Source organism: Lithobates pipiens, unplaced genomic scaffold, assembly GCF_037356315.1.
Source record: "Lithobates pipiens isolate NorthernLeopardFrog02 unplaced genomic scaffold, aLitPip1_a1.2 Scaffold_23, whole genome shotgun sequence".
NCBI lineage: Eukaryota > Metazoa > Chordata > Amphibia > Anura > Ranidae > Lithobates > Lithobates pipiens.
Genome location: NW_027507785.1, coordinates 163,592,651 through 163,615,998, shown reverse-complemented (window position 1 = coordinate 163,615,998; position 23,348 = coordinate 163,592,651). Strand labels below are relative to the sequence as shown.

At 45.6% G+C, this 23,348-nt stretch overlaps 1 protein-coding gene across 3 annotated transcripts in view; it reads left to right on the top strand.

Moving 5' to 3' along the window:
* Positions 1 to 23,348, top strand: part of XRCC6 (X-ray repair cross complementing 6) — a 229,176-nt gene that overhangs the window by 118,462 nt on the left and 87,366 nt on the right. For 2 of the 3 annotated variants that reach the window (XM_077452525.1, XM_077452526.1), the window contains exon 9: positions 11,368 to 11,529. The exons of the other annotated variant lie outside the window; for it this stretch is intronic. In XM_077452525.1, coding sequence (XP_077308651.1) covers positions 11,368 to 11,529 — 162 coding nt within the window. The remainder of the gene's footprint in view (positions 1 to 11,367; positions 11,530 to 23,348) is intronic. 3 annotated transcript variants of the gene reach the window in all.

Below are 23,348 nucleotides of genomic sequence, written 5' to 3'. Positions count from 1 at the left end.
AGCTGGGGCTGGGGAGCCCACCTCGGCTCAAGCTGGGTCCAGGGCTAGTGGACCCCGGAAGAGAAATGTTTCTCTTCCAATTGGAAGGAGCTAACAGCGATCCTAAGAGCTGTTTTAGCCTTTCACCCCACAATACAGGGTCACCATCTACAAGTCCGTTCAGACAATATGACGGCTGTAGCATACATAAACAAACAAGGAGGTACCAGAAGTCCTCGTTTGATGTTGGTAGCCAGACGCATTTTTCAGTGGGCAGAAGCCAATCTGGAATCCATTTCTGCAGTTCACCTGAAAGGGGAGCTGAACAGCACGGCGGACTTCTTGAGTCGACAAAAAGTTTCGAACCAAGAGTGGTCCTTACACCCAGAGGCATTCAATCTCATAACAACTCACTTGTGAAAACCAGAAGTAGACCTTTTTGCGAGCAAAGAGAATGCAAAGGTTCCCAATTTTTGCTCGCTAAACCCAGGAGATCAGCCCCTGGCTGTAGATTCCTTGCAAACTCCATGGACTTTCAGTCTGGCTTATGCATTTCCCCCTCTTCATCTCATTCCGAGGGTCCTAGCAAGATTCCTCACGGAAAAAACCTGTTTGATTCTAGTAGCACCATTCTGGCCCAGGAGACCATGGTTCTCAATGTTGCTACAATTAACAGACTGTCCGCCTCTAAGGCTTCCCTGCAGACAGGACCTCCTGTTGCAGGGACCTCTTTATCATCCACAGGTGGCCACACTGAAGCTTTCAGCGTGGTTACTGAGGAGGAAATCTTAAAGAGTAAGGGCCTGACAGATGAGGTAATTGCGACCTTACTACAGAGTCGCAAACCAGTCACGAGGGCTATTTACAAAAAAGTCTGGAAAAAATTTAATAGCTGGCTGAACAGCCGTGACATAAATACGGCTAATATTCTACAGTTTTTACAGGAAGGTGTAAACAAAGGATTAACCCTAAGTACTATTAAGGTTCAGATAGCTGCCTTAAGTGTGTACCTAGATGAACGCTTACAGGAAAATCCTTTTGTCGCTAGATTCTGTAAGGCAATCGCTAGACGTAAGCCGGTTAGAGTCAGCAAAGTCCCATCCTGGGTTTTAGCAGTTGTACTAAAAGCTTTCTTGGGGTCACCCTTTGAGCCTATCTCAGAGGCCTCCCTAAGGCTTATTACATTTAAGACAGTACTCCTGGTGGCAATCACTTCAGCCCGTAGGGTCAGTGAAATCCAAGCCCTTTCCATCAGGGAACCTTTTCTACAGATCCTAGAAGACAGAGTCATACTAAAAACAGACCCTGGGTTCTTACCAAAAGTAGCTTCTAGCTTTCATAGGTTCCAAGATATTGTCCTCCCCTCATTTTGTCAAAATGCAGCAAATGAGAAAGAAGAACGTTTTCATTTATTGGATGTGAGGAGGTGTATTCTAGAATAACTTAAAGTGACAAATTCTTTCAGAATCCCTGACTCCCTTTTTGTCCTTTTTTTCCGGGCAGCGTAGGGGGCAAAAAGCTTCAAAAGTAACCATAGCTAGATGGATTAGGCTAGCTATAGCAGAGGGGTATAAGGCCTTGAATAGAGATCCTCCTGAGGGTGTTAAAGCTCACTCAACAAGAGCGTTGTCTGCATCCTGGGCAGAAAGAGCTGGTGCCACCCCGGAGCAGGTATGTAAAGCAGCCACATGGTCAAGCTTTTCCACCTTTACAAGGCATTACCGACTGGACCTAATGTCTAGTCAGGATCAGGCCTTTGGGAGGAAAGTCCTCCAGGCCGTGGTCCCCCCCCTAATCTGGTAAGTACTTGGGGATCCTCTCAAGGGCTGTCCTGGAAGAACACTTGGGAAAACTGGAGTTAGTACTTACCGGTAACTCCTTTTCTGGTGGTCTTCCAGGACAGCACGATCCCACCCTTTATTTGATTATAGTGATGTACTAATGTTATTACCTGTTATGGTTTATATGTTTTTCATTTCCATCCTTCGAATGACTGACCAGGGACCTGAGGGACCGCCTTTTGAACTGTGGCAATGTGTTTCCTGTGTCAATGGGAGGAGCTCCATCTCTCAAGGGCTGTCCTGGAAGACCACCGGAAAAGGAGTTACCGGTAAGTACTAACTCCAGTTTTTCTCTGGATGGCCGTCCGCTCCTGCTGGGGTAGCGAAATGTTGAGGGCTTCTGTTTTTGTGATGATTAGTTTAAAATTACTGTAGCTACCAAAGCGGTCCAGCTCCGTCAGAATAAGCGGTATGCTAGTATGGGGCTTCATGACGTACAGAAGCAAGTAGTCTGCATAAAGTGACAGCTTGCGGGGAGCCGAAGGTGTGAGAATACCATGAATAGAGGCATTGTTACGTATAGCTTGTGCTAGGTGTTCCACCGTAATTGCGAACAACAAGGGCGAAAGAGGGCAGCCTTGTCTCGTACCGTTACTAATTTTGAACGGCGCGGACGATTCCCCGTTAGCTGTAACTCGAGCGGTGGGCTGGGAATACAGGGCCATGATTTTCGAGAGCAGTTTAGGACCTAAGCCTATTTGTTGTAGGGATGCTTTTAGGAACGGCCAGCTCACCCTGTCGAATGCTTTTTCAGCGTCGCAGGCCAAAAGGCAGGTGGGGATATCATGTTCTTTAGCGTAGGAGATTAGGTGGAGCGTTTTCGTGGTGTTGTCCCTGGCCTCCCGACCAGGGACAAACCCCCACTTGGTCACCATGTATTAAAGAGGGAAGAAGGGGGGCTAAACGTGTAGCTAGAATTTTAGCGTAAAGCTTCAGGTCAATGTTCAGTAAAGATATGGGGCGATAGTTACCACACAGTGCGTGGTCTTTCCCGGGTTTGGGGATCACCACTATTTGGGCTTGCAAAAGCGCAAGAGACAGTGGATGGCGGTCGTCCACCTCCTTAAATGCCTTCGCCATTATTGGGGCTAGTTGTTGCGCGTATTGTTTAAAAAACAAAGGTGTGTAGCCATCTGGGCCAGGGCTCTTGCCCTTCTTAAGCCCTTTTATTGCAACTAAAAAGTCAGATGTGGTCAGTGGTTGTTCCAGGTCTGCTGGCGCTTCTGGGGTTATCCGTGGCAATGCTGTGTCTTGTATGTATTGTAAAAGGTCTGATTGCGAGGAGGGGGTGGGGGTGGTAGCTGCTGGGAGATTGTACAGAGATGAATAAAAGTCTCCTAAATCCGAGACTATTTCCGAGTTTTTGGAGTGTTTTACGTGGGCGGGGGACATAAGGTGTGAGATATTTTGTCTACGTTGTTGGGGGTGGATCGTGCGAGCTAGGTGTCTCCCACATTTATTTGTGTGAGCATAGAAGTGCCTGCTTTAATACAGGCATTCACAGATCGCTCTGTGAATATCTGTTTGAGGTCCCTACGCGCATTAGAGAGTTCTGCCAATGTCCTAGAGTCCAGGGAACGCTTATGGGAACCTTGGAGGGTAGATATCAGCTTGAACAGTCGGCTGATATCAGCTGTACGGGCTTTTTTTAATCTGGAACCATGCTGTATGAAAATTCCTCGTAACACGCATTTGAGTGCCTCCCATTTGGTTAGATTAGAGGTTTCATCATGAGCATGGGTCAAGTGAAACTCCACAATCGCTGCGGTTAGCGCCGCACTGCACACAGGGTCATTTAAGAGGTTGTCATTCAGTCTCCAGGAGTTATGTCTAGGGAGGTGTGGGGATCTCCCCAACGTTTAATGCACCGGGGCGTGGTCAGACCATATTTTCAGGCCAATCTCGCTGACAGTGTCACAGTCCAACATTGATTGGGATGTAAGAATATAATCAAGCCTACTGTAGGAGTTATCAGCAGGAGAGTAGTAAGTATAATCCCTCTCAGACGGGTGTAGTACCCGCCATGGATCCACTAGGGACATGTCTTTCAGAGCGGAGCGTATATTAGTCAGTGTGGATGGTGGTATATTCGACTTACCAGTAGATGAGTCCAGTCTCGGTACAAGTGGTATGTTCAGGTCACCTCCCAGGATCAGATTGTGAGTTCCAAAGGCATGTAGGCGGGACGCCACGGAGGAAAGAAATCGGTACTGATTCTGGTTTGGAAAATAAACCTTAGCAATGGTTAAGACAGTGTGTTGAACCTGTAGTTTCAAAAATACATATCTACCTTTAGGGTCTATTTCTAGATCAAGTACGGCAGGGTTAAAGCAATTATGGAAGGCCACGGAGGCCCCTCTTGTTCTAGCGTTGGGGTTGGTACTGTGAAACCAAGTCGGGTAACGTTTGTCAGAGATGGAGGGGATTTTATCTGACCTGAAATGAGTTTCTTGTAATAATAAAATTTGGGTTTTAGCCTTATGAAAGTGATGTAGAATTTGTCTGCGCTTTTCTGGGGTGTTGAACCCTCTACAATCGAGGAAATTTTGATTTCTAGGGAAGACATGGGGGGGGGGGGAACAAATGGGGAGTACTAGAGTTCCTGTCAATGGAGCTGGAGGAGGTAGCCTCCAGCTTTGAAGGTAAAGGGTCAGTGAGTGGAGGGTAAACTTAGGAAAGGGGAGGGCATCAAGAAAATGGAAGATTACCAGCCCCAGCAAAGGGGCCTGACACTAACGTCCAGGAAGGACACACAGGAGCACCGTCACCCCCGAGAGGGCCCCGGCGGACCCGTGTAAATATGCTAGGATATAACACCCTCGGGTAGGCTAAGCAGGGTGCAGGTAGACTACACCCTCTAGTGTTCAGTGGGGAAAAGGGAGATGAACACTACACAGTGGTTCTAAGAATTTATCAAGAAACAGAGGCAGTAAAGACTCTGCACGCCCTAACGTGGGGAACATGGTAAGGCGAGTCCCAGGGGCTCTGCCCCAACATGTTAAAACAACTAATAAAAAAATGCTTGCCTAGAGCGCACAGCACAGTGCGTTAAGAGAGCTTAAACCAACAATTAACAGTGCAAACTGAGTAACAGGAGCGACTGAGTTACAGCCGAAGTTTGTTTCCGAATCAGACACATGTCCGTGGTCAAGGTGGCTGTCAGATGGGCCTGAACTGAGTCCAGCATTTCCGAAGAGATGGCAAAAACAGTTAGACCAAGTAGGTAGAAAGGTAGTCCTGGAAAGGAGGTAGAGCTTCATGGTCGGTAATGTGCCGCTAGCACTCAGTCAGGTGGTCTCCCTGGAAAGGAGCGGAACAATCTCCCATCATCGGCCACTGCAAAAAGGTGGACCGGGACATCAAAATAACAAGAGTTAAAGAAAAAAACAGGGGGGTTCCCCCATAAAGGGGCAAGAAAATCATCCCGGAGGGGATTTAGATGTGCGGGATTGGGATCTCTTCTAACTGGATTGCTTTTCCCATCTGGGGGCTTTAGGAAAACCTGGGGTGGCCGCTTCCAATGGCCAATCCGGAATTCTAATCTGGGGCAGTTCAAATACTCCTAGGGAATTAGGCAGGTCTCCGAGGGTGCGAAGGGTAGCCGATTTACCCTCGTGGGATGCAAATAAGTGGAAGGGGAAGCCAGCCCTACCTGTATTTGATTTGTGTGGAATGAATGGTATCCGTGAGCGGTTTCAGGGCCTTCCTCGTAAGTAGAGTCTGCCTTGAGAGATCCGTCAGAAGCATAATGGGTGAGCCATTAAACAAGATGGAGTCTTGGTTGGGGGCAGCTTGCATGATCTCAGATTTGGTGTGGAAGTGAATGCGACAGATAATATCTCTAGGGTACGCTGGGTTTGGGTTGCGAGCGACCAGAGACCTGTGAATTCTGTCAATTTCCAGATGATCTTCCTTAGGTTTGTTCAGTAGTTGATTAAACATTGCTGTGGCCGCATTAGCCAGGTCCTTGTTCTCGACCGACTCGGGGACCCCTCGGATGCGAATATTATTGCGGCGACTTATTCTCTTGGTCGTCAAGATCGTAAAACAACTGCTAAATCTGATTTGTATGCTCTTGCAATATGTGATCGTGTTCAATGATCCTGGTCACTGACTCCTCAACAGTAGCTTCAATATCATCAAAGCGCTGGCCTATATCATGGCGCAGGTCAGTGATTTCCCGTTTATATGAGTACTCTAGCCTGCTGATGTAGGCCTCAATGTCCCCTTTAGTGGGGAGAGCTTTAATATAACTCCATATCCCATGTCCCCTGCTGGTTGTGTGTTTGGGGCTACGGGCTCCTGGGACACAGCAGGCTCTGGGGGTTCTGGTTCCTCAGCTCGGGGGATTGCGGTAGGGAGGAGAGGGTGCAGTCTGCGTAGCCAGTACCTGTGAGGCAGTGAGGGCTGCCTGTGCTGCTGCCGCAGGGGTCGCCGCCATCTTGGAAGCCGGCATGGTCCGGCCTGCGGGACCTTTCGTGGCGAAATAGCTGCCGATTTCCCCGTTTTTGTGGTTCGGGAGTGTCTCCGGTCCCTCTTGCTCATGAGGGAAGGCTGTGTAGCGATAGCTGGCTGTGCGCTGTATCGTGCTGTGGAGCGGGAGCTGAGGTCTCAAGCTGCCATCTCCTTCATGCGCCAGCCACGCCCGCCAGGTATGGGATTAAGACTCTGGGGGACATAATTGAGGCTGGGGCCATGATATCATTCGCGACTCTCCAAATTAAACACCATCTGCCAGGGCCCAATTCCCAACACCAATTAGACTTAGAATGGACCCCATTGAGGCGGTACTGGCTCAGGAGAAACTAGAAAAACCTCTATCTGCCCTGTACCTGGACCTCCTGAGGACTGACTCCACTAAAATAGACAAACTTTGGGACCAGTGGAAGGCCGGCATACCCGACTTGGATAAAGCGGACTGGGAAGATTGCCTGGCAGATAGCGCTGCCACCTTGATATCCTCCAGAGAAAGGTTGATTCAGGTCAAATTCTTACATAGGGTCTACTACACTCCCCAGAGACTCCACAAAGTTTACCCGCAGCAATCACAGGACTGCCCCTGGTGTAAAAATAATACGAATGTACTTACACATGTTCTGGAGCTGTCTGGAAATCGCTAAATACTGGGCTGTGATAGTGGACTCTGTTAATGGTCGCCTCCAGCTGAAACTCCCCCTGTGCCCAGAGCTGGTTCTCTTAGGGATTCAAGACGATGATGAAAGACCCAGACACACCAAATTACTACTAACTTAGTTTTTTTCTATGCAAAGAGAGAGATTGTATTACGGTGGAATGCCTCCTCCCCTCCCACGGTTGGATCATGGGAAAAGTCGCTCAGCGCCATGCTCCCACTATACAAACTAACATATCTAAATAGAAATTGCCCAAAAAAATTCCACAAAGTATGGCAGCCATGGACGGCGTAGAGGGGAGTATTCCTGAAGGGGGGGAAATAAAATATTATTAAAGGAGGGAAAAGTAGACACATGGGGGAAGTGTACCTTGGCCACTCTTGACTGTGTGGTATGGATGGAACCCTGCTATATAGCTAAGAAATATTGTTAAATGATGTAAATTTCCTTGGTCTTTTTAACAAATTTACCTGTGTACTTGATTTGGTCCATGTTGATGATGTCCTAATCGTGTTTTTTTTTTTTTAAGTAAAGGAACATTTTCTTTGTTAAAAAAAAAAAAACTTGCGTGGAATAAAATGTAAGACCAAGAGTGGCATAAAGTTTTGAGTTTTTAGAAATGTATTTTAAGAATTAAAAAAGGGAAGTAGAAGATATTAAGCTTATGGAGTAAGTAGAAAGTTTGTGGGAGAAACACCTGGGAGGAAATGACATGAAGTGGCTATGCCCACCTGCTCCTCCTGAACTACTCATAATTAAGTGGAGATGAGGTCCGGGGAATTAGATGGACATATGCCCCAATAGGTCATCCAGCTGGGAATATCAACACTTTGTTGATACTCTCCCAAAACACCTTTGCTCTATTAGAGCGCTAACCCCATGGGAACGTTTCTTCGATGGGGGGGATAAGAGGTAAGGGAATATCAAATGTATATGGGATGTTGGTCTCCTCCCCGGGCTTAGGGCCATTACGCTTTTTGGAGAGCTGGGAATCGGAACTAGATCAGACTATACAAGAGAAAATGAAACCTAAAATCATAGATCATGTACAATAGATACGGGAATAGAATAAAATGAATTATAAATTACTAACAAAATGGTAATATGTTCCAACAAAACCTCATAAAATATACTCAGACATATCATCGTTATGCTGGAGAGAGTGTGGGATGGAGGGTACGCATGCGCACATCTGGTGGTTAGTGCTCTGAAATCCAACCTTATGACGTGTACACAAGGTCGGGCTTTCCGCAAGAAAAAGTCAGACGGAATCATTTCATCAGATATTCCGATCGCGTGTGGGCTTCAGCTGACTTTTTTTTTTTTTTCGATAATTCTGACAGACCTAAAAATTTAACGTTTTAAATCTTTCTGACTGAATCAATTTCTATCGGGAAAACCGTAGTCTGTATGCTGTTCTGACGGAGCAAAAACGACACAAGGGCAGCTATTGGCTACTGGCTATTGAACTTCCTTTTTCTAGTCCCGTCGTATGTGTTTTACGTCACCACGTTCTCATTTCTTGGGGTGCTAAAATGGCAGGGCAGTACAAACCCCCCCCCCCCCCCAAATGACCCCATTTTGGAAAGTAGACACCCCAAGGAAATTGCTGAGGGGCATGTTGAGCCCATTGAATATTTTTTTTTTGTCCAAAGTGATTGAATAATGACACAAAAAAAAGTTTACAAAAAGTTGTCACTAAATGATATATTGCTCACACATGCCATAGTTATATGTGGAATTGCACCCTAAAATATGTTCTGTTGCTTCTCCTGAGTACAGGGATACCACATATGTGGGACTTTTTGGGAGTCTAGCCGCGTACGCAACCCCGAAAACCAATCACCACCTTCAGGATTTCTAAGGGTGCAAATTTTTGATTTCACTCCTCACTACCTATCACGGTTTCGAAGGCCATAAAATGCCAAAATAGCACAACCCCCCCCCCCCCCCAAATGACCCCATTTTGGAAATTAGACACCCCAAGCTATTTACTGAGAGGCATGTTGAGTCCAAGAAATATTTTATATTTTGCCACAAGTTGCAGGAATATTACAATTTTTTTTTTTGCACAAAGTTGTCACTAAATGATATATTGCTCACACATGCTATGGGCATAAGTGAAATTACGCCCCAAAATATATTCTGCTGCTTCTCCTGAGTGCGGGATACCACATGTGGGGGACTTTTTGGGAGCCTAGCCACGTACGGGACCCCGAAAACCAAGCACTGCCTTCAGGATTTAAATATAAAACGCTACCAAAAAAAACTGTTAGCGATCGCAGGGATCAGGCCTGACTCTGCAAACGGTGCAGTTATGTGTTTAGTGTTTTGTAAGTGACAGTGATCGATCGATACTGCACTTGGGTAGGCTGGGCGGAGGGGCAAAACGCAGGTGCTAGCAGGTATCTGGGCTGATCCCGCTAACAATGCGTTTTTTTGGAACCCTAAACTGCTGGGGACGCTAGTATAGATCTGATCAGATATTGATCTGTTCAGATTCTATACCACTACGGGAGGTGTATGCTTTGCGCGTGGGTGTTAGCGGTACTGGCACTAACCTAGCGCTGCCTGGGGCGACGCAGACCCTGACCCTAAAACCTAATTGATATCACCCGCCGGGTGATCAGGGGGTTAAACCTTTATTGGGTAATAAATGGTGGGTGCCCTGATGCTATAAAAAGCAAACTAACCAGAGTCACCCGTAACACTTATATGGTGATCACTGGTGAAAGGGGTTAACTAGGGGCAATCAGGGGGTTAAAATCTTTATTAGGTAGTATATGGGGGTCCCTGACGCTATATAAAAACCTGACGGGGAACCTAAATAACTGGCTAACCAGCGTCACCAGTGGCACTTATACGGTGATCGCTGGTGAAAGGGTTAACTAGGGGCAATCGGGGTTAAAACCATTATTGGGTAGTATATGGGGGTACCTAGCGCTATAAAAACCTGGCAGTGAACCTAAAAAAATAACTAGCTACCTAGCGGCACCAGTGACACTAATGCAGCGATCAGAAAAACGATCGCTTAGTGACACTGGCAAAAGGGGGTGAAAGGGTTAACTCTATGGGGCAATCAGGGGGTTAAACCTTTATGGGGGCGGGTAGGGGGCTACCCTGGACCTAACACTAACTGCCCTGACCGTTTTTACTGTCACAACTGACACTAAATGCAGTGATCAGTAAATAAATGATCACTGCAATCAGTGACACTGACTGGGAGGGGGCAATCGAGGGGATTTGTGTGCCTACGTGTCAGTGTAGTGTTTGGTGCACTTACTTTCTGTGTTCTCCTCGCAGTCCGGTCAGAAAGACCGCCCCAAGGAGAATGACATCACTTCCTCCCTGCCTGTGTTTACAATACACATCAGGGGAAGCTTCTCATTCGCCAGGAGCGATCGAGAGGGGATGGCCAGAAACCAACGGCCATCTCCTCATCCCGGATTGCTCCTGCAGTGAAACGGACCACCGCATCCAGCGGGAGGGGGTCCGATCGGACCCCCCACCCGCTGGAAGGCAAGCACGTACATGTCATTCTGCTGACGTACATTGCCATGCGGCGGTCCTTAAGTGGCTTAAAAGATTAGTGGGGTTGAGATTGCGCATGACCACTGGCAGTGTCTGTTCCATACTACGGGGAATTCAAGAAAGAGATATAGAGCAACAGTTGTACCATACTTATTAAATGCAGCAAAAGCTTTAATACCAAGACAATGGAAACAAAAAAAAGCTCTGCTAAAGGAATGGTTTAGAGAGGTAAATAAAATTAGACTGACGGAAGAGTTAATAGCCTCACAAAATTATTGTAGACAAAAATGTATTAAAACATAGAGAGGATGGTTCGAGTTTAAACAAACAAACAAAAATATACCTAATCATCTGGGAGATTGAGCCGCCCCCCCCTATATACCAGACCTTTTAGAAGCTATTCAGTCACCAGTTTCAAAGCTGCAAAAGAGAAATATGGAGGCTGCCATTGCTGATCACGCCTCCTGAATATGCAAATGTCTGGCTGTCATGCTGAAGCTTTGGTTTCAGTACTCTGAATTGTTTGTCTAAACAAGTCAGAGATTATGAATTCTGACTTTTCTCTCACTTTCATTTATTGTGTGCTTGTTTCATGTTACTGACTCAGAACTATTTAAAATTGAACACAATCACGGATCCAGCATTTTCGAAGCAATCTAAATTTTTTGAATCCTTCTCTTATGAAAATTGTAATATAGAGATGTGAATGAAAAGCTTAGTTTGGGCCAGTGTGTCCAGAAATCTTAACATCATGGACTTTGTAAAGGAGTCTTGCTGTAAGATTATAAAAAAGCAAGATTATTACTTTTGTGGTTTACATGATGTGGCATTATTTTACGTATTTTATTCTTTGGAACCTAATCTTTTACATACATTCTTCTTAGGCAGCAGCACGTTATTCCATGCGCTACTTATTAAATGCTTAGAAAAACGAGTGATGGCTATCTGCAGATACACTCCTCGGAGAAATACACCCCCTCGGTTTGTTGCTTTGGTGCCACAAGAAGAAAAACTTGATGAGGACAATATACAGATTAAACCCCCAGGTAAGTAAGTCCAAAGTCCTATGAACACCTGACATTTCTTGAAGTGCAAGTTTTAAAAAAATAAATGCACATACTGATCTAGGTGAGTCCCATGCTGCATCTGCCCCCTGCCGGCTCTACACTGAGAATGGAGCGATCAATGATCACATATGGTGTGGTAGAAGATTGCTTCAAGTCAATTCAAGATTATCTGTTCACTTTTGGAGTCTAATCACTTGGATGTTTCAATTGTTTAATTACTTACGGACTTGAGTCAGAATTTGTGGACACTATTATTGATCACATTTCTCACAGGGTGATTGTTTTGGGTATATTAATTTTGTTGTGAATATTAGTGCTACTATTTTATTCATTTGAAATCACACATTTATAAGTAGCTGCTGGAGATTTACTTTACACATATTTTCTTTGTGCGCAGTGGTGGTGTAAGAAAGAAAAGGGGCGCGTTTTTTCTTTTTCACTATATTACTATTAAAGACCAATGATCGCTCAGTTTCTCTGGTCCACTCTGAGCACAGAGTGGTGACTGTTAGTCACCACTCTGTGCTCTGCCCCTCTAGCTTTCACTGGAGCGCCAAGCAGTGGATGGGACAGAAGTGGGTGGCTCATGCTCTCAGCAGCATCACAACAGGAACTCAAAAGATGGTACTAAGCAGAGTGGCTCCTGTATACTAATAAAGCTAATGTATGAGTTAGAAGGGATGAGGGCAATCCATTTTCCACCTGGATGCTTCCTGTTACCGAAGCATTGTGGGGACTGTATGAACAGTCATTCATACCATAACCAGGAATGATAATCTCTAACTCTGCCCTTCTGTGTTTCATGGTGGTGCAGAGATTTGCAGCGTAGTGGCAGACAGGGGCAGAACTTTTTGTTACCAACCTTTTAAAATGTCTTTTGACATTATTAGTTTTTCAAATAAAGAATAAAGGAAGGGGTTAAATAGCATGTGAGGAACGGTTAGTGCAGCATAATGGAAATTGAATTTCACCAAAGGGCCTGGAGACTTGTATCATAATGTATATAGTAGGTGTGTGTGTATATATGTATATATGTGTATGTATATAATATATATATATACTATAATATAATATTTTGTGTGTGTACACAGTATCTCACAAAAGTGAGTACACCCCTCACTTTTTTAGATTGTTGTAAATATTTTAACCCCTTCCCGCCGAGCGTACGCAGATATGCGTACTCGGCTTCCGGGGGGTATACCGGGATGATGCCCGCACCTGCAGGCATCATCCCGGTACCGTCTTTTACAGCGGGCGATTGGCTATCCAGCCATAACAACCGATGCAGCTAAAAGCCGCTCGGCTGTTATGCCGGAGGAGCGGGAGGGGACGTCCCCCCCTCCCGCCGCCTCCCGCCGCTGTTACCGGTGCTCCCGCTCGATCGGGAGCACCGATTGCGTGCCCGATGGCTCCGGCCGCTGGGGAGGAACTGGAACGAAGCCGTAATCGGCTTCGTTCCAGTCTCCTCATAGTAAACACGGAAGCGACGTCATGACGTCACTTCCTGTTTACTCGGCTGCCAATGGCGCCGGTTTAAAAAAAATATCCGGTATTCAGAATCGCCGTTTTCGGCGATCTGAATACACTGAAGTGTAAAGGAGGGGTGGGGGGTCTTTTAGACCCCCGATCCCTCCATAAAGAGTACCTGTCACCACCTATTACTGTCACAAGGGATGTTTACATTCCTTGTGACAGCAATAAAAGTGATCAAAATTTTTTATTTTATTTTTTAAACAATTTAGTAATTTTAAAATAAACAAAATAAATAAAAAAATAAAAAAATTTTTTTTAAACCGCCCGTCGTCCCCGCGAGCTCGCAAAGCAAAGAAAACGCATACGGAAGTCGCGCCTGAGTATGTAAACAGTGTTCAAATCACACATGTGAGGTATCGCCGCGATCGTCAGAGCGAGAGCAATAATTCTAGCACTAGACCTCCTCTGTAACGCTAACCTGGTAACCGTAAAAAATGTTTAAAGCGTCGCCTATTGAGATTTTTAGGTACCGTACTTTGTCGTCAATCCACAAGTGCGTGCAATTATAAAGTGTGACATGTTTGGTATCTATTTACTCGGCGTAACATTATCTTTCACATTATGCAAAAAAAATGGGATAATTTTACTGTTTTTTTTAAATTAATGAAAGTGTACATTTTCCCAAAAAGTTGCATTTAAAACACCGCTGCGCAAATACCGTGTGACATAAAATATTGCAACAATCGCCGTTTTATTCTCTAGAGTCTCTGTTAAAAAAATATATATAATGTTTGGGGGTTCCAAGTAATTTTCTAGTAGAAAATATGGATTTTAACTTGTAAACACCAAATTCCAAAAACAGGCTTAGTCATGAAAGGGTTATATATATATATTATTATTATTATTATTATATATATATATCTTTTTATGTGACGACACTGAAAAAAATTACACTTTGCTGCAATGTAAAGTAGTGAGTGTACAGCTTGTATAACAGTGTAAATTTGCTGTCCCCTCAAAATAACTTAATATACAGCCAATAATGTCTAAACTGCTGCCAACAAAAATGAAAATGTCCACATTGGGTCCAAAGTGTCAATATTTTGTTTGGTCACCATTATTTTCCAGCATTGCCCAATCTCTCTTGGGCATGGAGTTCACCAGAGCTTCACAGGTTGCCACCGGTGTCCTCTTCCACTCCTCCATGATGACATCAGGGCGCTGGTGGATGTTTGAGACCTGGCGCTCCTCCACCTTCCATTTGAGGATGCCCCACAGATGCTCAATAGGGTTTAAGTCTGGAGACATGCTTGGCCAGTCCATCACCTTTACCCCAGCTTCTTTACCAAGGCAGTTATCATATTGGAATACTGCCCTGCAGCCCAGTCCCCGAAGGAAGGGGATCCTGCTCTGCTTCAGTATGTCACAATACATAGTACATGTTGGCATTCATGGTTCCCTCAATGAACTGTAGCTCCCTAGTGCCGGCAGCATTTGTGCAGCCCCAGACCATGACACGCCCACCACCATGCTTTACTCTAGCTAAGAGACACATATCTTTGTACTCCTCACCTGGTTGCTGCCACACACGCTTGAGACCATTTGAACCAAATACGTTTATCTTGATCTCATCAGACCACAGGACATGGTTCCAGTAATCCATGGCCTTAGTTTTCTTGTCTTCACCAAACTGTTTGCAGGCTTTCTTGTGCATCAGCTTTAGAAGAGGTTTCCTTCTGGGGCAACAGCAATGCAAATCAATTTGATGCAGTGTGCGGCGTATGGTCTGAGACACCCACCCCTTTAACCTCTGTAGAAATGCTGGCAGCACTCATATGTCTATTCCCCAAAGACAACCTCTGGATATGACGCTGAGCATGTGCACTCAACTTCTTTGATCTACCATGGCGAGACCTGTTCTGAGTGGAATCTCTCCTGTTAAACCACTGTATGGTCTTGGCCACCGTGCTGCAGCTCAGTTTCAGGGTCTTGCCAATCTCCTTATAGCCTAGGCCATATTTATGTAGAGCAACAATTCTTTTTTTCAGATCCCCAGAGTGTTCTTTGCCATGAGGTGCCATGTTGAACTTCTAGTGACCAGTAAGAGAGTGAGAGCGATAACACCAACTTTAACACACCTGCTCCCCATTCACACCTGAGACCTTGTAACATTAACAAGTCACATGACATCGGGGAGGGAAAATGGCTACTGGGGTTTAGTTTGGGCATTTTCCCTGAGGGGTGTACTCACTTTTTGTTGCAAGCGGTTTAGACATTGTATTGCGTTATTTTGAGGGGGCAGCAAATTTACACTGTTATACAAGCTGTACACTCACTACTTTACATAGGTGTCTGTTTATAAAGCATTGAAATCTATTCACTGCTTCATTCTCCGGCATTCTCAGAGGAGATCTTTCTCCTCTGTGCCAGATTATGAAGCGGAGTAGATCACTTCACCTTCTGAGGAGTGAAGTGAACTACAAACGCTTCCAACCTTAAAAAAAAAAAAGTGTGGTGTATAATTTAATATGTAAAGTTTAAAAAAAAAGGCAATTTATTCCTAAATATCTCTAGCAGGGGTGAATATAAATAACCAACTATAATGGTTAGGGATTAAAATCTTTAATCCACTCTGAGAATAATGGACACAAGAGATATACTCTATATACTATTAGAGGTTTTGGTAAATATCATCAGACTCGGATCAAATCTTTTTATTAAAAAAAAAAAAAAAAGTTAGACTGTGTTGCAGATTTTCAAACAGTAAAAAAAATAAAAAACTGTGATATTGTATGCTGGACATATAAAAACAATATCTTCCTTTAAAAAAAAATAAGAACTTCATTTGATTTTCTAATCGTTAGTGTGGTCAAATCGATGTTTGTTTTCAACCACAGTGATGGAAAAAAATTTAAATAGACAACTTCTTGGTTGAAGAAAATTTTCAGACAGTCTATGTGGTTTTCATTCAGAAATTACATTCATTTTAAAACCATGTTAAAAGTAAGTGAAAATTAAGATTTTACGCATGAATATTCTCGTCTGAAAATTGATCAGTGTGTGGCCAGCATAAGGCTCGATACACACCTATGCAGTTTGCTTTATTCTCAGTTTATGCAGTGCATTTTGTTGTGCATGTTGATTTTTGCACACATAATTTTGCTTCGATTTGCGTTTTTGCTTTTATGCCTTTTTTTGGCCAATTTGTTCTGGGGCAGATTTAAAAACACAAATTGCTGCAAAAATACACTACCTGCTTTTCTGCAGCTTCTCTATTGAAGTATATTGAACCACAAAAGCACTGTTTTGTGTTGAAAAAGGTCCTTGACCCTTTTCCAAATACACAGCAGCTGAAAAAAGCATAGATGTGAACGTTAAATGAACTGTAGTGTGTTTCTACAAAAAGCAACAAAAAGCACATGGGTGGTAACCAGACATTTAGTAACATAATGGCGTTTAAAAAAAAAAAATTGTCCTTCATAGTACAAAAAGAGCGAATAATCACTATTGTAAGGGGTTTGTTTTTTACTGTGCAATAGTGAAAGTAATATTTACAGTAGCAATTATTTGCGCTTTTTGTACTACAAAGGGCTAATTTTAGTTTTTTTTAACCCCATTATGTTACTGCCCGATTGATTATGAAAATAGTAATCGATTAATTTTATAATCGATTAGTAGTTTTGGCTATATATGATGTAATCTCACAAAAGTGAATACACCCCTCACATTTTTGTAAATATTTTATTATATCTTTTCATGTGACAGCTCTGAAGAAATTACACTTTGTTACTTTGTAAAGTACGGAGTGTACAGCTTGTATAATGGTGTAAACACACCTCCAAGTCAACCACTGCCTTGCTAAAGAAGCTGAGGGTAAAGGTGATGGACTGTCCAAGCATGTCTCCAGACCTGAACCCTATTGAGCATTTGTGGGGCATCCTCAAACGGAATGTGGGTGAGCACAAGGTCTCTAACATCCACCAGCTCCGTGATATCGTCGTGGAGGAGAAGTCCAGTGGCAACCTGTGAAGCTCTGGTCAACTCCATGCCCAAGAGGGTTAAGGCAGTGCTGGAAAATAATGGTTGCCACACAAAATAGTGACACTTTGGGCCCAATTTGGACATTTTCACTTAGGGATGTACTCACTTTTGTTGCCAGCGGTTTAGTCATTAATGGCTGTGTTGTTATTTTGAAGGGACAGAAAATGGTACACTGTCATACAAGCTGTACACCACTACATTGTAGCAAAGTGTTATTTCTTCAGTGGTGTTGCATGAAAAAATATAAAATATTTACAAAAATGTGAGGGAGTGTACTCTCACTTTTGTGAGATACTGTGTGTATATGTATGTTTGTGTATAAAATATATATATATATTTAGTTGTTGTGCTCATAATTTTACATACCGTGGCAGAATTTGTGATTTCTTGGCCATTTTTCAGAGAATATGAATAACACACAAAAAAAAACTTTTCTTCACTTGTGGTTTGTGTTTGGTTGAAGCCATTTATTATCAATCAACTGTCAGAGTGGGAAGGGAGGTTTTAAAATGCACCATTTGTGCTGTTTCATGCTGCTGGAGGGACAGAAGAGCAAAGGTGGTGTTAAGAAGTTGGTTGACACAGGCATTCCTTTTTGACACATTTACAGCATTAGGCTGAGCATTAATAGCAGCAATAGAGCTGGACTATTGCTCAAGCAGTGGATGCATTCCTTCTGGTAGTACCTCTGCTTTGTGCATCGGATTATGAGAGGAAGGGGGGGGTAAAAAAATAAAAAATAAAAAAAGGGCTCTAGTAAGACTACTACAGTCACACGGCAGCCTAGAATCATCTCAAAAAAGATGGCATCCTCCCCTGAGAGTGATATGGCTGGTCAGAGTGAGCCATCAGCAGGGGCAAGTGTTGCAGCTGCAGCCCCTATGTATATTACCGAGGAGGTTTTTTTCTTCAACCATTTTAAGCTTGGAGCAAAAAATTGATGCTTTATTTGCATTCCAGACTGGGGCTAAGCGTAGCCGGTGCCCGTCCATTGCTCAGGACCCTCATACTGAGGAACAAGGTGCAAGAGATGATGAATTTCTTCCAAAGGACCAGCAAGAGGCTGAAGTCTCCTCTTCCGAAGAACCTGATACAGAGATATCAGGTTCACAGGAAAGGTTGTTGGTTCAATCTCTCACTGGGTTGGCCCACTCCACATTTTTGCTGCCAGCAGCATAGTCAGTCAATGAGCCCACCTCCCCAATATGATCATTCTTTTCCTATTCATTCATGGCTATGGAAGCTTATGTATTCTGAATGGGAGCACCCAGATAAACCATTTTCTCTTTCGTTCATTGACTGACACAGCTCCAGTAATCTTGACTTAGGGTTATTACGCCACCTTCAGGAGAGGACTAGGCAGAACATGTAATACATGTGAAAAAACAGAACTTTACAGTTCCGCCCAGGGGTCGGTCCCTCTGGTAATAATCCCTCAGCCTGCTTCCTGCAGCCCAGTTTTTTTTTTCTGCCTAGTGAAGCACCTAGGCTCCCTGCTGGACCATGAATGTTTGCCTTTTGCACAAGATTTTTTTTTTTTTTTTGAAAACTGACGTTTTATTACGTTTCCAGATACAGGGAAATCGAAAGAGAAAATCAGTAATAAGAGAATGTCACATGTAAAGATACTTATCATGGTATGCATTACTCGATACACACTCCGCCTTTACAACATTTCACTTGCCGTGACAAGTAAACCCGACTACAGAGGCCGGTGGATTGTGAAACATTAACGTGACAAGAAAACGGTAACCTTAGCATTACATAACCATAGAGGCAGGTGTAAGGAGGGATTCCGGGCCTGAGTAATACCGCTGATCCAAACTATCAATTGTGTGACCTAGATTGTCAGGAGAGGGGAGGGTAGAGGATAGTAAAGAATGTAGGTAAGGACAAAATAGCAAACAGACAGACACAGGACAAAGGAAGAGTAAGTGATAGAGAGGGAGAGAAGTAAGGACGCCTACCAGACCCCGAACCCCTGCACCCCCCTGGGGGGGATATCCACCCTGGCTCAGTTGGTATTGGAAGCCTCCATCCTATCCCATAACTCCCATATCTTCTCATGTTTGTCAAGAGTATTATTTAGGGAGGCTGTCAGATATTCCATCCGCTTACTGTCCCTAATTCTGGTATGCAGTTCATCCCGTGAGGAAGGTTCCCCCCCCCCCCCCTTTTTTTTTTTTTTTTTTTTTTTTTTTTTTTTAAAGGGCTATTAAGCATCGCCCAGCCGTCAGCACTTGGGCAAAGAGCTTTTTAGAGGTTCATGAGAATGAAGTAGGAGGGAGGCCCAATAGGAACATTTTAGGATCCAATGGTACTTGCACCGCAAAAACAGCTTGTAGTAAGGATTGAACCGTTTCCCAGTACGGGATAATACGCGGGCAGGTCCAGTAGATATGGTACAGTGTGCCCACCTCTCTGCTACAGCGCCAGCAGTGAGAATTGGCTGATGGGTATATAGTATGGAGCAGTTTCGGGGTTTGGTACCAGTGAAGCATGACCTTGTATTGGTTTTCTTTGTATAGGGTACATATGGAGCTCTTAGATGCCCATGAGCAGATAAGTTGCCATGTCTTCAAAGGTATGACCTCCCCAAAATCCTGATCCCACTTCTCCATATACGTATACCGCGGACCTGCCGGTGATGCGTCTATCAAAATTTGATAGGTGCGAGATACAATAACTTTGGGGGACAAGCCCTCTAAGCATATTTTCTCAAACTCCGTTAAGGGGGAGAATTGCAGGGTCGGCGTGAAGGACTGTGCAAAGTGGCAAATTTGTAGGTAGCTAAAGAAAGCTTGTCTGGGCAGGTCAAAAGCATCTGTTAGTTCTTGGAAAGACCTTAATGTTCTGGTTCTAGTGTCTACCAACTGGCCATATCGGAACATGGTCCTATTGATCCAATGTTGGGATATCTGTGAAGTCAAGCTGTTGGGTACGTTGGGGGTAAACAAAAAGGAGGTTGCCAGGGATGCTGTGGAAGTAAGCGGGTATACTGTTTTGACACGTCGCCACAGTGTACACACAAGCGCCATTGGTCCCAGCAGTTGGATCCCACTGAGGTTAATATCTGCAGTCCATAGCATGGAGTCTGGATGGGTTGGGGCCAGCCACAGCTTTTCGATTTGAGTCCATCGGTTATAGGCATGGAGTGTGCGCCAGGATGCAATTGGGCTGCTAAATAATATTTGGCTTTGTTGGGGAAGGCGAGTCCCCCTTGGTTCTGGGGGGGCGTATAGTATGGATCTAGCAACCCGATGCCTCTTATAATTCCAGAAGAATTTTTATTAGGTCGCCCTGAAGTGTCCTAAGGTGTGCTGCTGGGATTGGAATGGGGAGGGTCTCATAGAGATAAAGGAGTCTGGGATGGATCGCCATTTTAACCGAGGAGGGAAAGCTTTAAGATTTTCCATTAGGCAAGGGAGGCCCTAATATCAGTGTAAAGCTGTGGGAAATTGGCCTTGTATAAGGTGTTAAAGGTGGGGGTAAGGGAGACCCCTAAATATTTTAGGGAGGACGATTTCCACGCATAACCAAATGATTGGGATAGGGCTGAGAGTGTCTGCAGAGCTATATTGAGAGGGAGGGCATCAGTCTTGGAGCTATTAATTTTGTAGCCTGAGAGGGTACTGTATTATTCCAATTCTACATGCAGGTTCGGCAGGGAAATTTGTGGCTGGGTCAGGGTTAACAGGACATCGTCCGCAAATAGGGGTATCTTAAAATCCCTCGTATGGACCGGAATACCATGGATATTTTCGGTTTTGCCTTATATGGGCAGCTAGGGGCTCAATGCACAGGGCGTATAGAAGGGGGGGATAGGGGGCATCCCTGTCTAGTCCAGTCTGATATGGGTAATGTGGGGGGAAAAAGGCAAATTGGGTCCTTACTAGAGTCGAGGGAGACCTGTATAGGTGAGTGATGGCTTGGAGAAAAGGACCCTCCACCCCCACCTTCCGGAGGGTGGCGGACAGGAAGGGTCAGCCCAGCCTATCAAAGGCCTTTTTGCGCAAGTTCCAGCCAGCTGGGTGACAGGCTGGATAATTTAGATCCTTGTAGTCTCCCCAGCCTGGCCTAGCTATGCACTGGGTCGGCCACGACATGCCCCTCAGGCTCCAGGGGCGGCTGCGGAGCGCAACGCTCTGGGGCACACATATAACCGGACTACCGATATCCATATCCTTGTCACAGTGTGCCATGGCCAGCAGCCACCCCGTACTGCTTGGGAGTGGGTCTGTGATGGGATGTCCCCAGCTCGTCCGGATGGTAAGTACAGCTCTTCCTGCCTTGGCAGAATTGAGCAGCTGGGCATTCCCTGGGAGATCGATTAGGGGTCCCTATCTTCTCTCCCTGTCCCTATTCCCCCCCCCCCCCCCCCCCCCCGTGGGGGATGCTGCATGACAGGCTGCTGAGCGGTGTGTGTACCTGAGCCAGGGGTCCTCCGGGGGGCTCTGACCTTAGATTGGGGGCTGCACTGGGTGTCTGTGTCCCCGGGTGTCTGTGGTCTCCCCGCTGGGTGTCTGGAGGTCTGCATGTGCTGATCGCCATAGCGCTGTTCTGCCACCATTATCTCTGTTCATTCACTGTGTACAGTTGGTTGTCTGCAATTTTTTGTGTGCCTTAGTGGAAAGCATGGACAGGGGCCATTTTTCTGTAGCTCGGCGGCCATTTTCCTTTGTGATTATGTCCCTTATACAGGACGGCTGACGGCCATTTTGTGGTAGCCCAGTGCGGTTTTTATCCTCGGCGCTGGTCCCTGCTGCTCAGAATGGCACTTTTTTTTTTTTTTGCTCAGGACACCTGGGAGCTGATACTGGACGCAGACGCCTGTAACTAAATGGTGCAGCACTGGGTGGGGGTGGGTGAGTCCTGCGGTGGGGGCCCCTCAGTCTGCAGCAGCTAGGAGGGTGGGATTGTGCACCTGTCCTAAGTCCCCAAGGGTGGCAGACAGGGTGGGTGAGCAATTGCAACCGGCTCATCTGCAAACAGTGCAGTACCTTTGGACGCTTTGTCGGCGGTCCTTGAAACATTCGTTGCCAGGGTGGAGGTGGTGTGCAGGCGCAAAGGTGATAAAAAGCGCCCCCTGCCCCCCATCCTCCAGGGAGAGCTCTGATGCAGACTCGGGCCCTGCCGAGACTGGCAGCCCCTGCTCTGTTTCAGATGACGCTGACCAGGACCGATCGGACATTGAGGATGAGTCCCCGTCTGGGTCCGCGCAAGACAAATCGCTAGTTGGAGCACTTATCACAGCTGTGCGTGGTACCCTGAAATTCAGGATACAGCAGGTCCCTCTGCTGAAGTAGCGGTCCCTTTTGGGTCCCGTAAGCCAGCCCGTACACCTAAGGTGTTTCCGTTTCTGACTTATTTCGATAAGTTCATATACAAGGCATGGGGAAGCCCGCAACGGACCTTCTCGGTCCCTAAAAAGAATGACGGTGTGCTACCCCTTTTGGGGAGAGCCTTCTTAAAAAATGGTTGGCTCCTCCGATCGTGGACCCCCAGTATCCATGTTAAACAAAGTAACCACGATCCCGGTAGAAGGGACTCCTGCATTTAAGGACCCTACCGACGGGAAGGCCGAGGCAGTGGCCCCTTGTTTACAGTTGTGGGGTCTGCAATACGACCAGTACTGGCCACAGCACTTGTGTCGCAGACACTTACTGAATGGGCAAAACGTTTGCACCGTGAACCGGAGAAGCAGCGGGCTGCTACTGTCTGCGTGGAACTAGAAGCCTTGACGGATCTACCCACCCTTGGTGAGCGGCTCTTTGGAGCCTCGTTGGATGACCTTAAGAATGTCACAGGTGGGAAGAGTACCTTGCTCCCACAGGCCAGGAAAACTAAGGAGCCATGTCGCAGGCAAGGGCCCTCCTTTTATGCTCAAAAGAGGCTTTTTCGTCCGTCCGGGACTTCGGCTAAACGCTCCCAGTCTGACAGGTCGACCTCTGAGGGACAAAAGTGTCCCTGGACCCGCAAGCCTAAGGAGCCTGCGAGCAAAAGTGCTACCGCATGAAGGTCTGACCCCACCCATTTCTCAGGTGGGGGTCACCTTCAGGAGTTTGCAGCCCGATGGCCTCTCGGCTGTCCGACCAATGGGTCTGCAAACTGATTTCTTCTGGCTACAAGATAGTTTCTCTCTTGGCCACCAAACAGATTCTTCCCTTCCTGAATGCCCTTACTCCCGGCACACCGGGAGGCCCTATCGGGGGCAGTAAGGGACCCACTAAGCCGCGGGTTGATGGTGCCTGTTCCAGAATCGGAAAGGTTTCAGGGGTTCTACT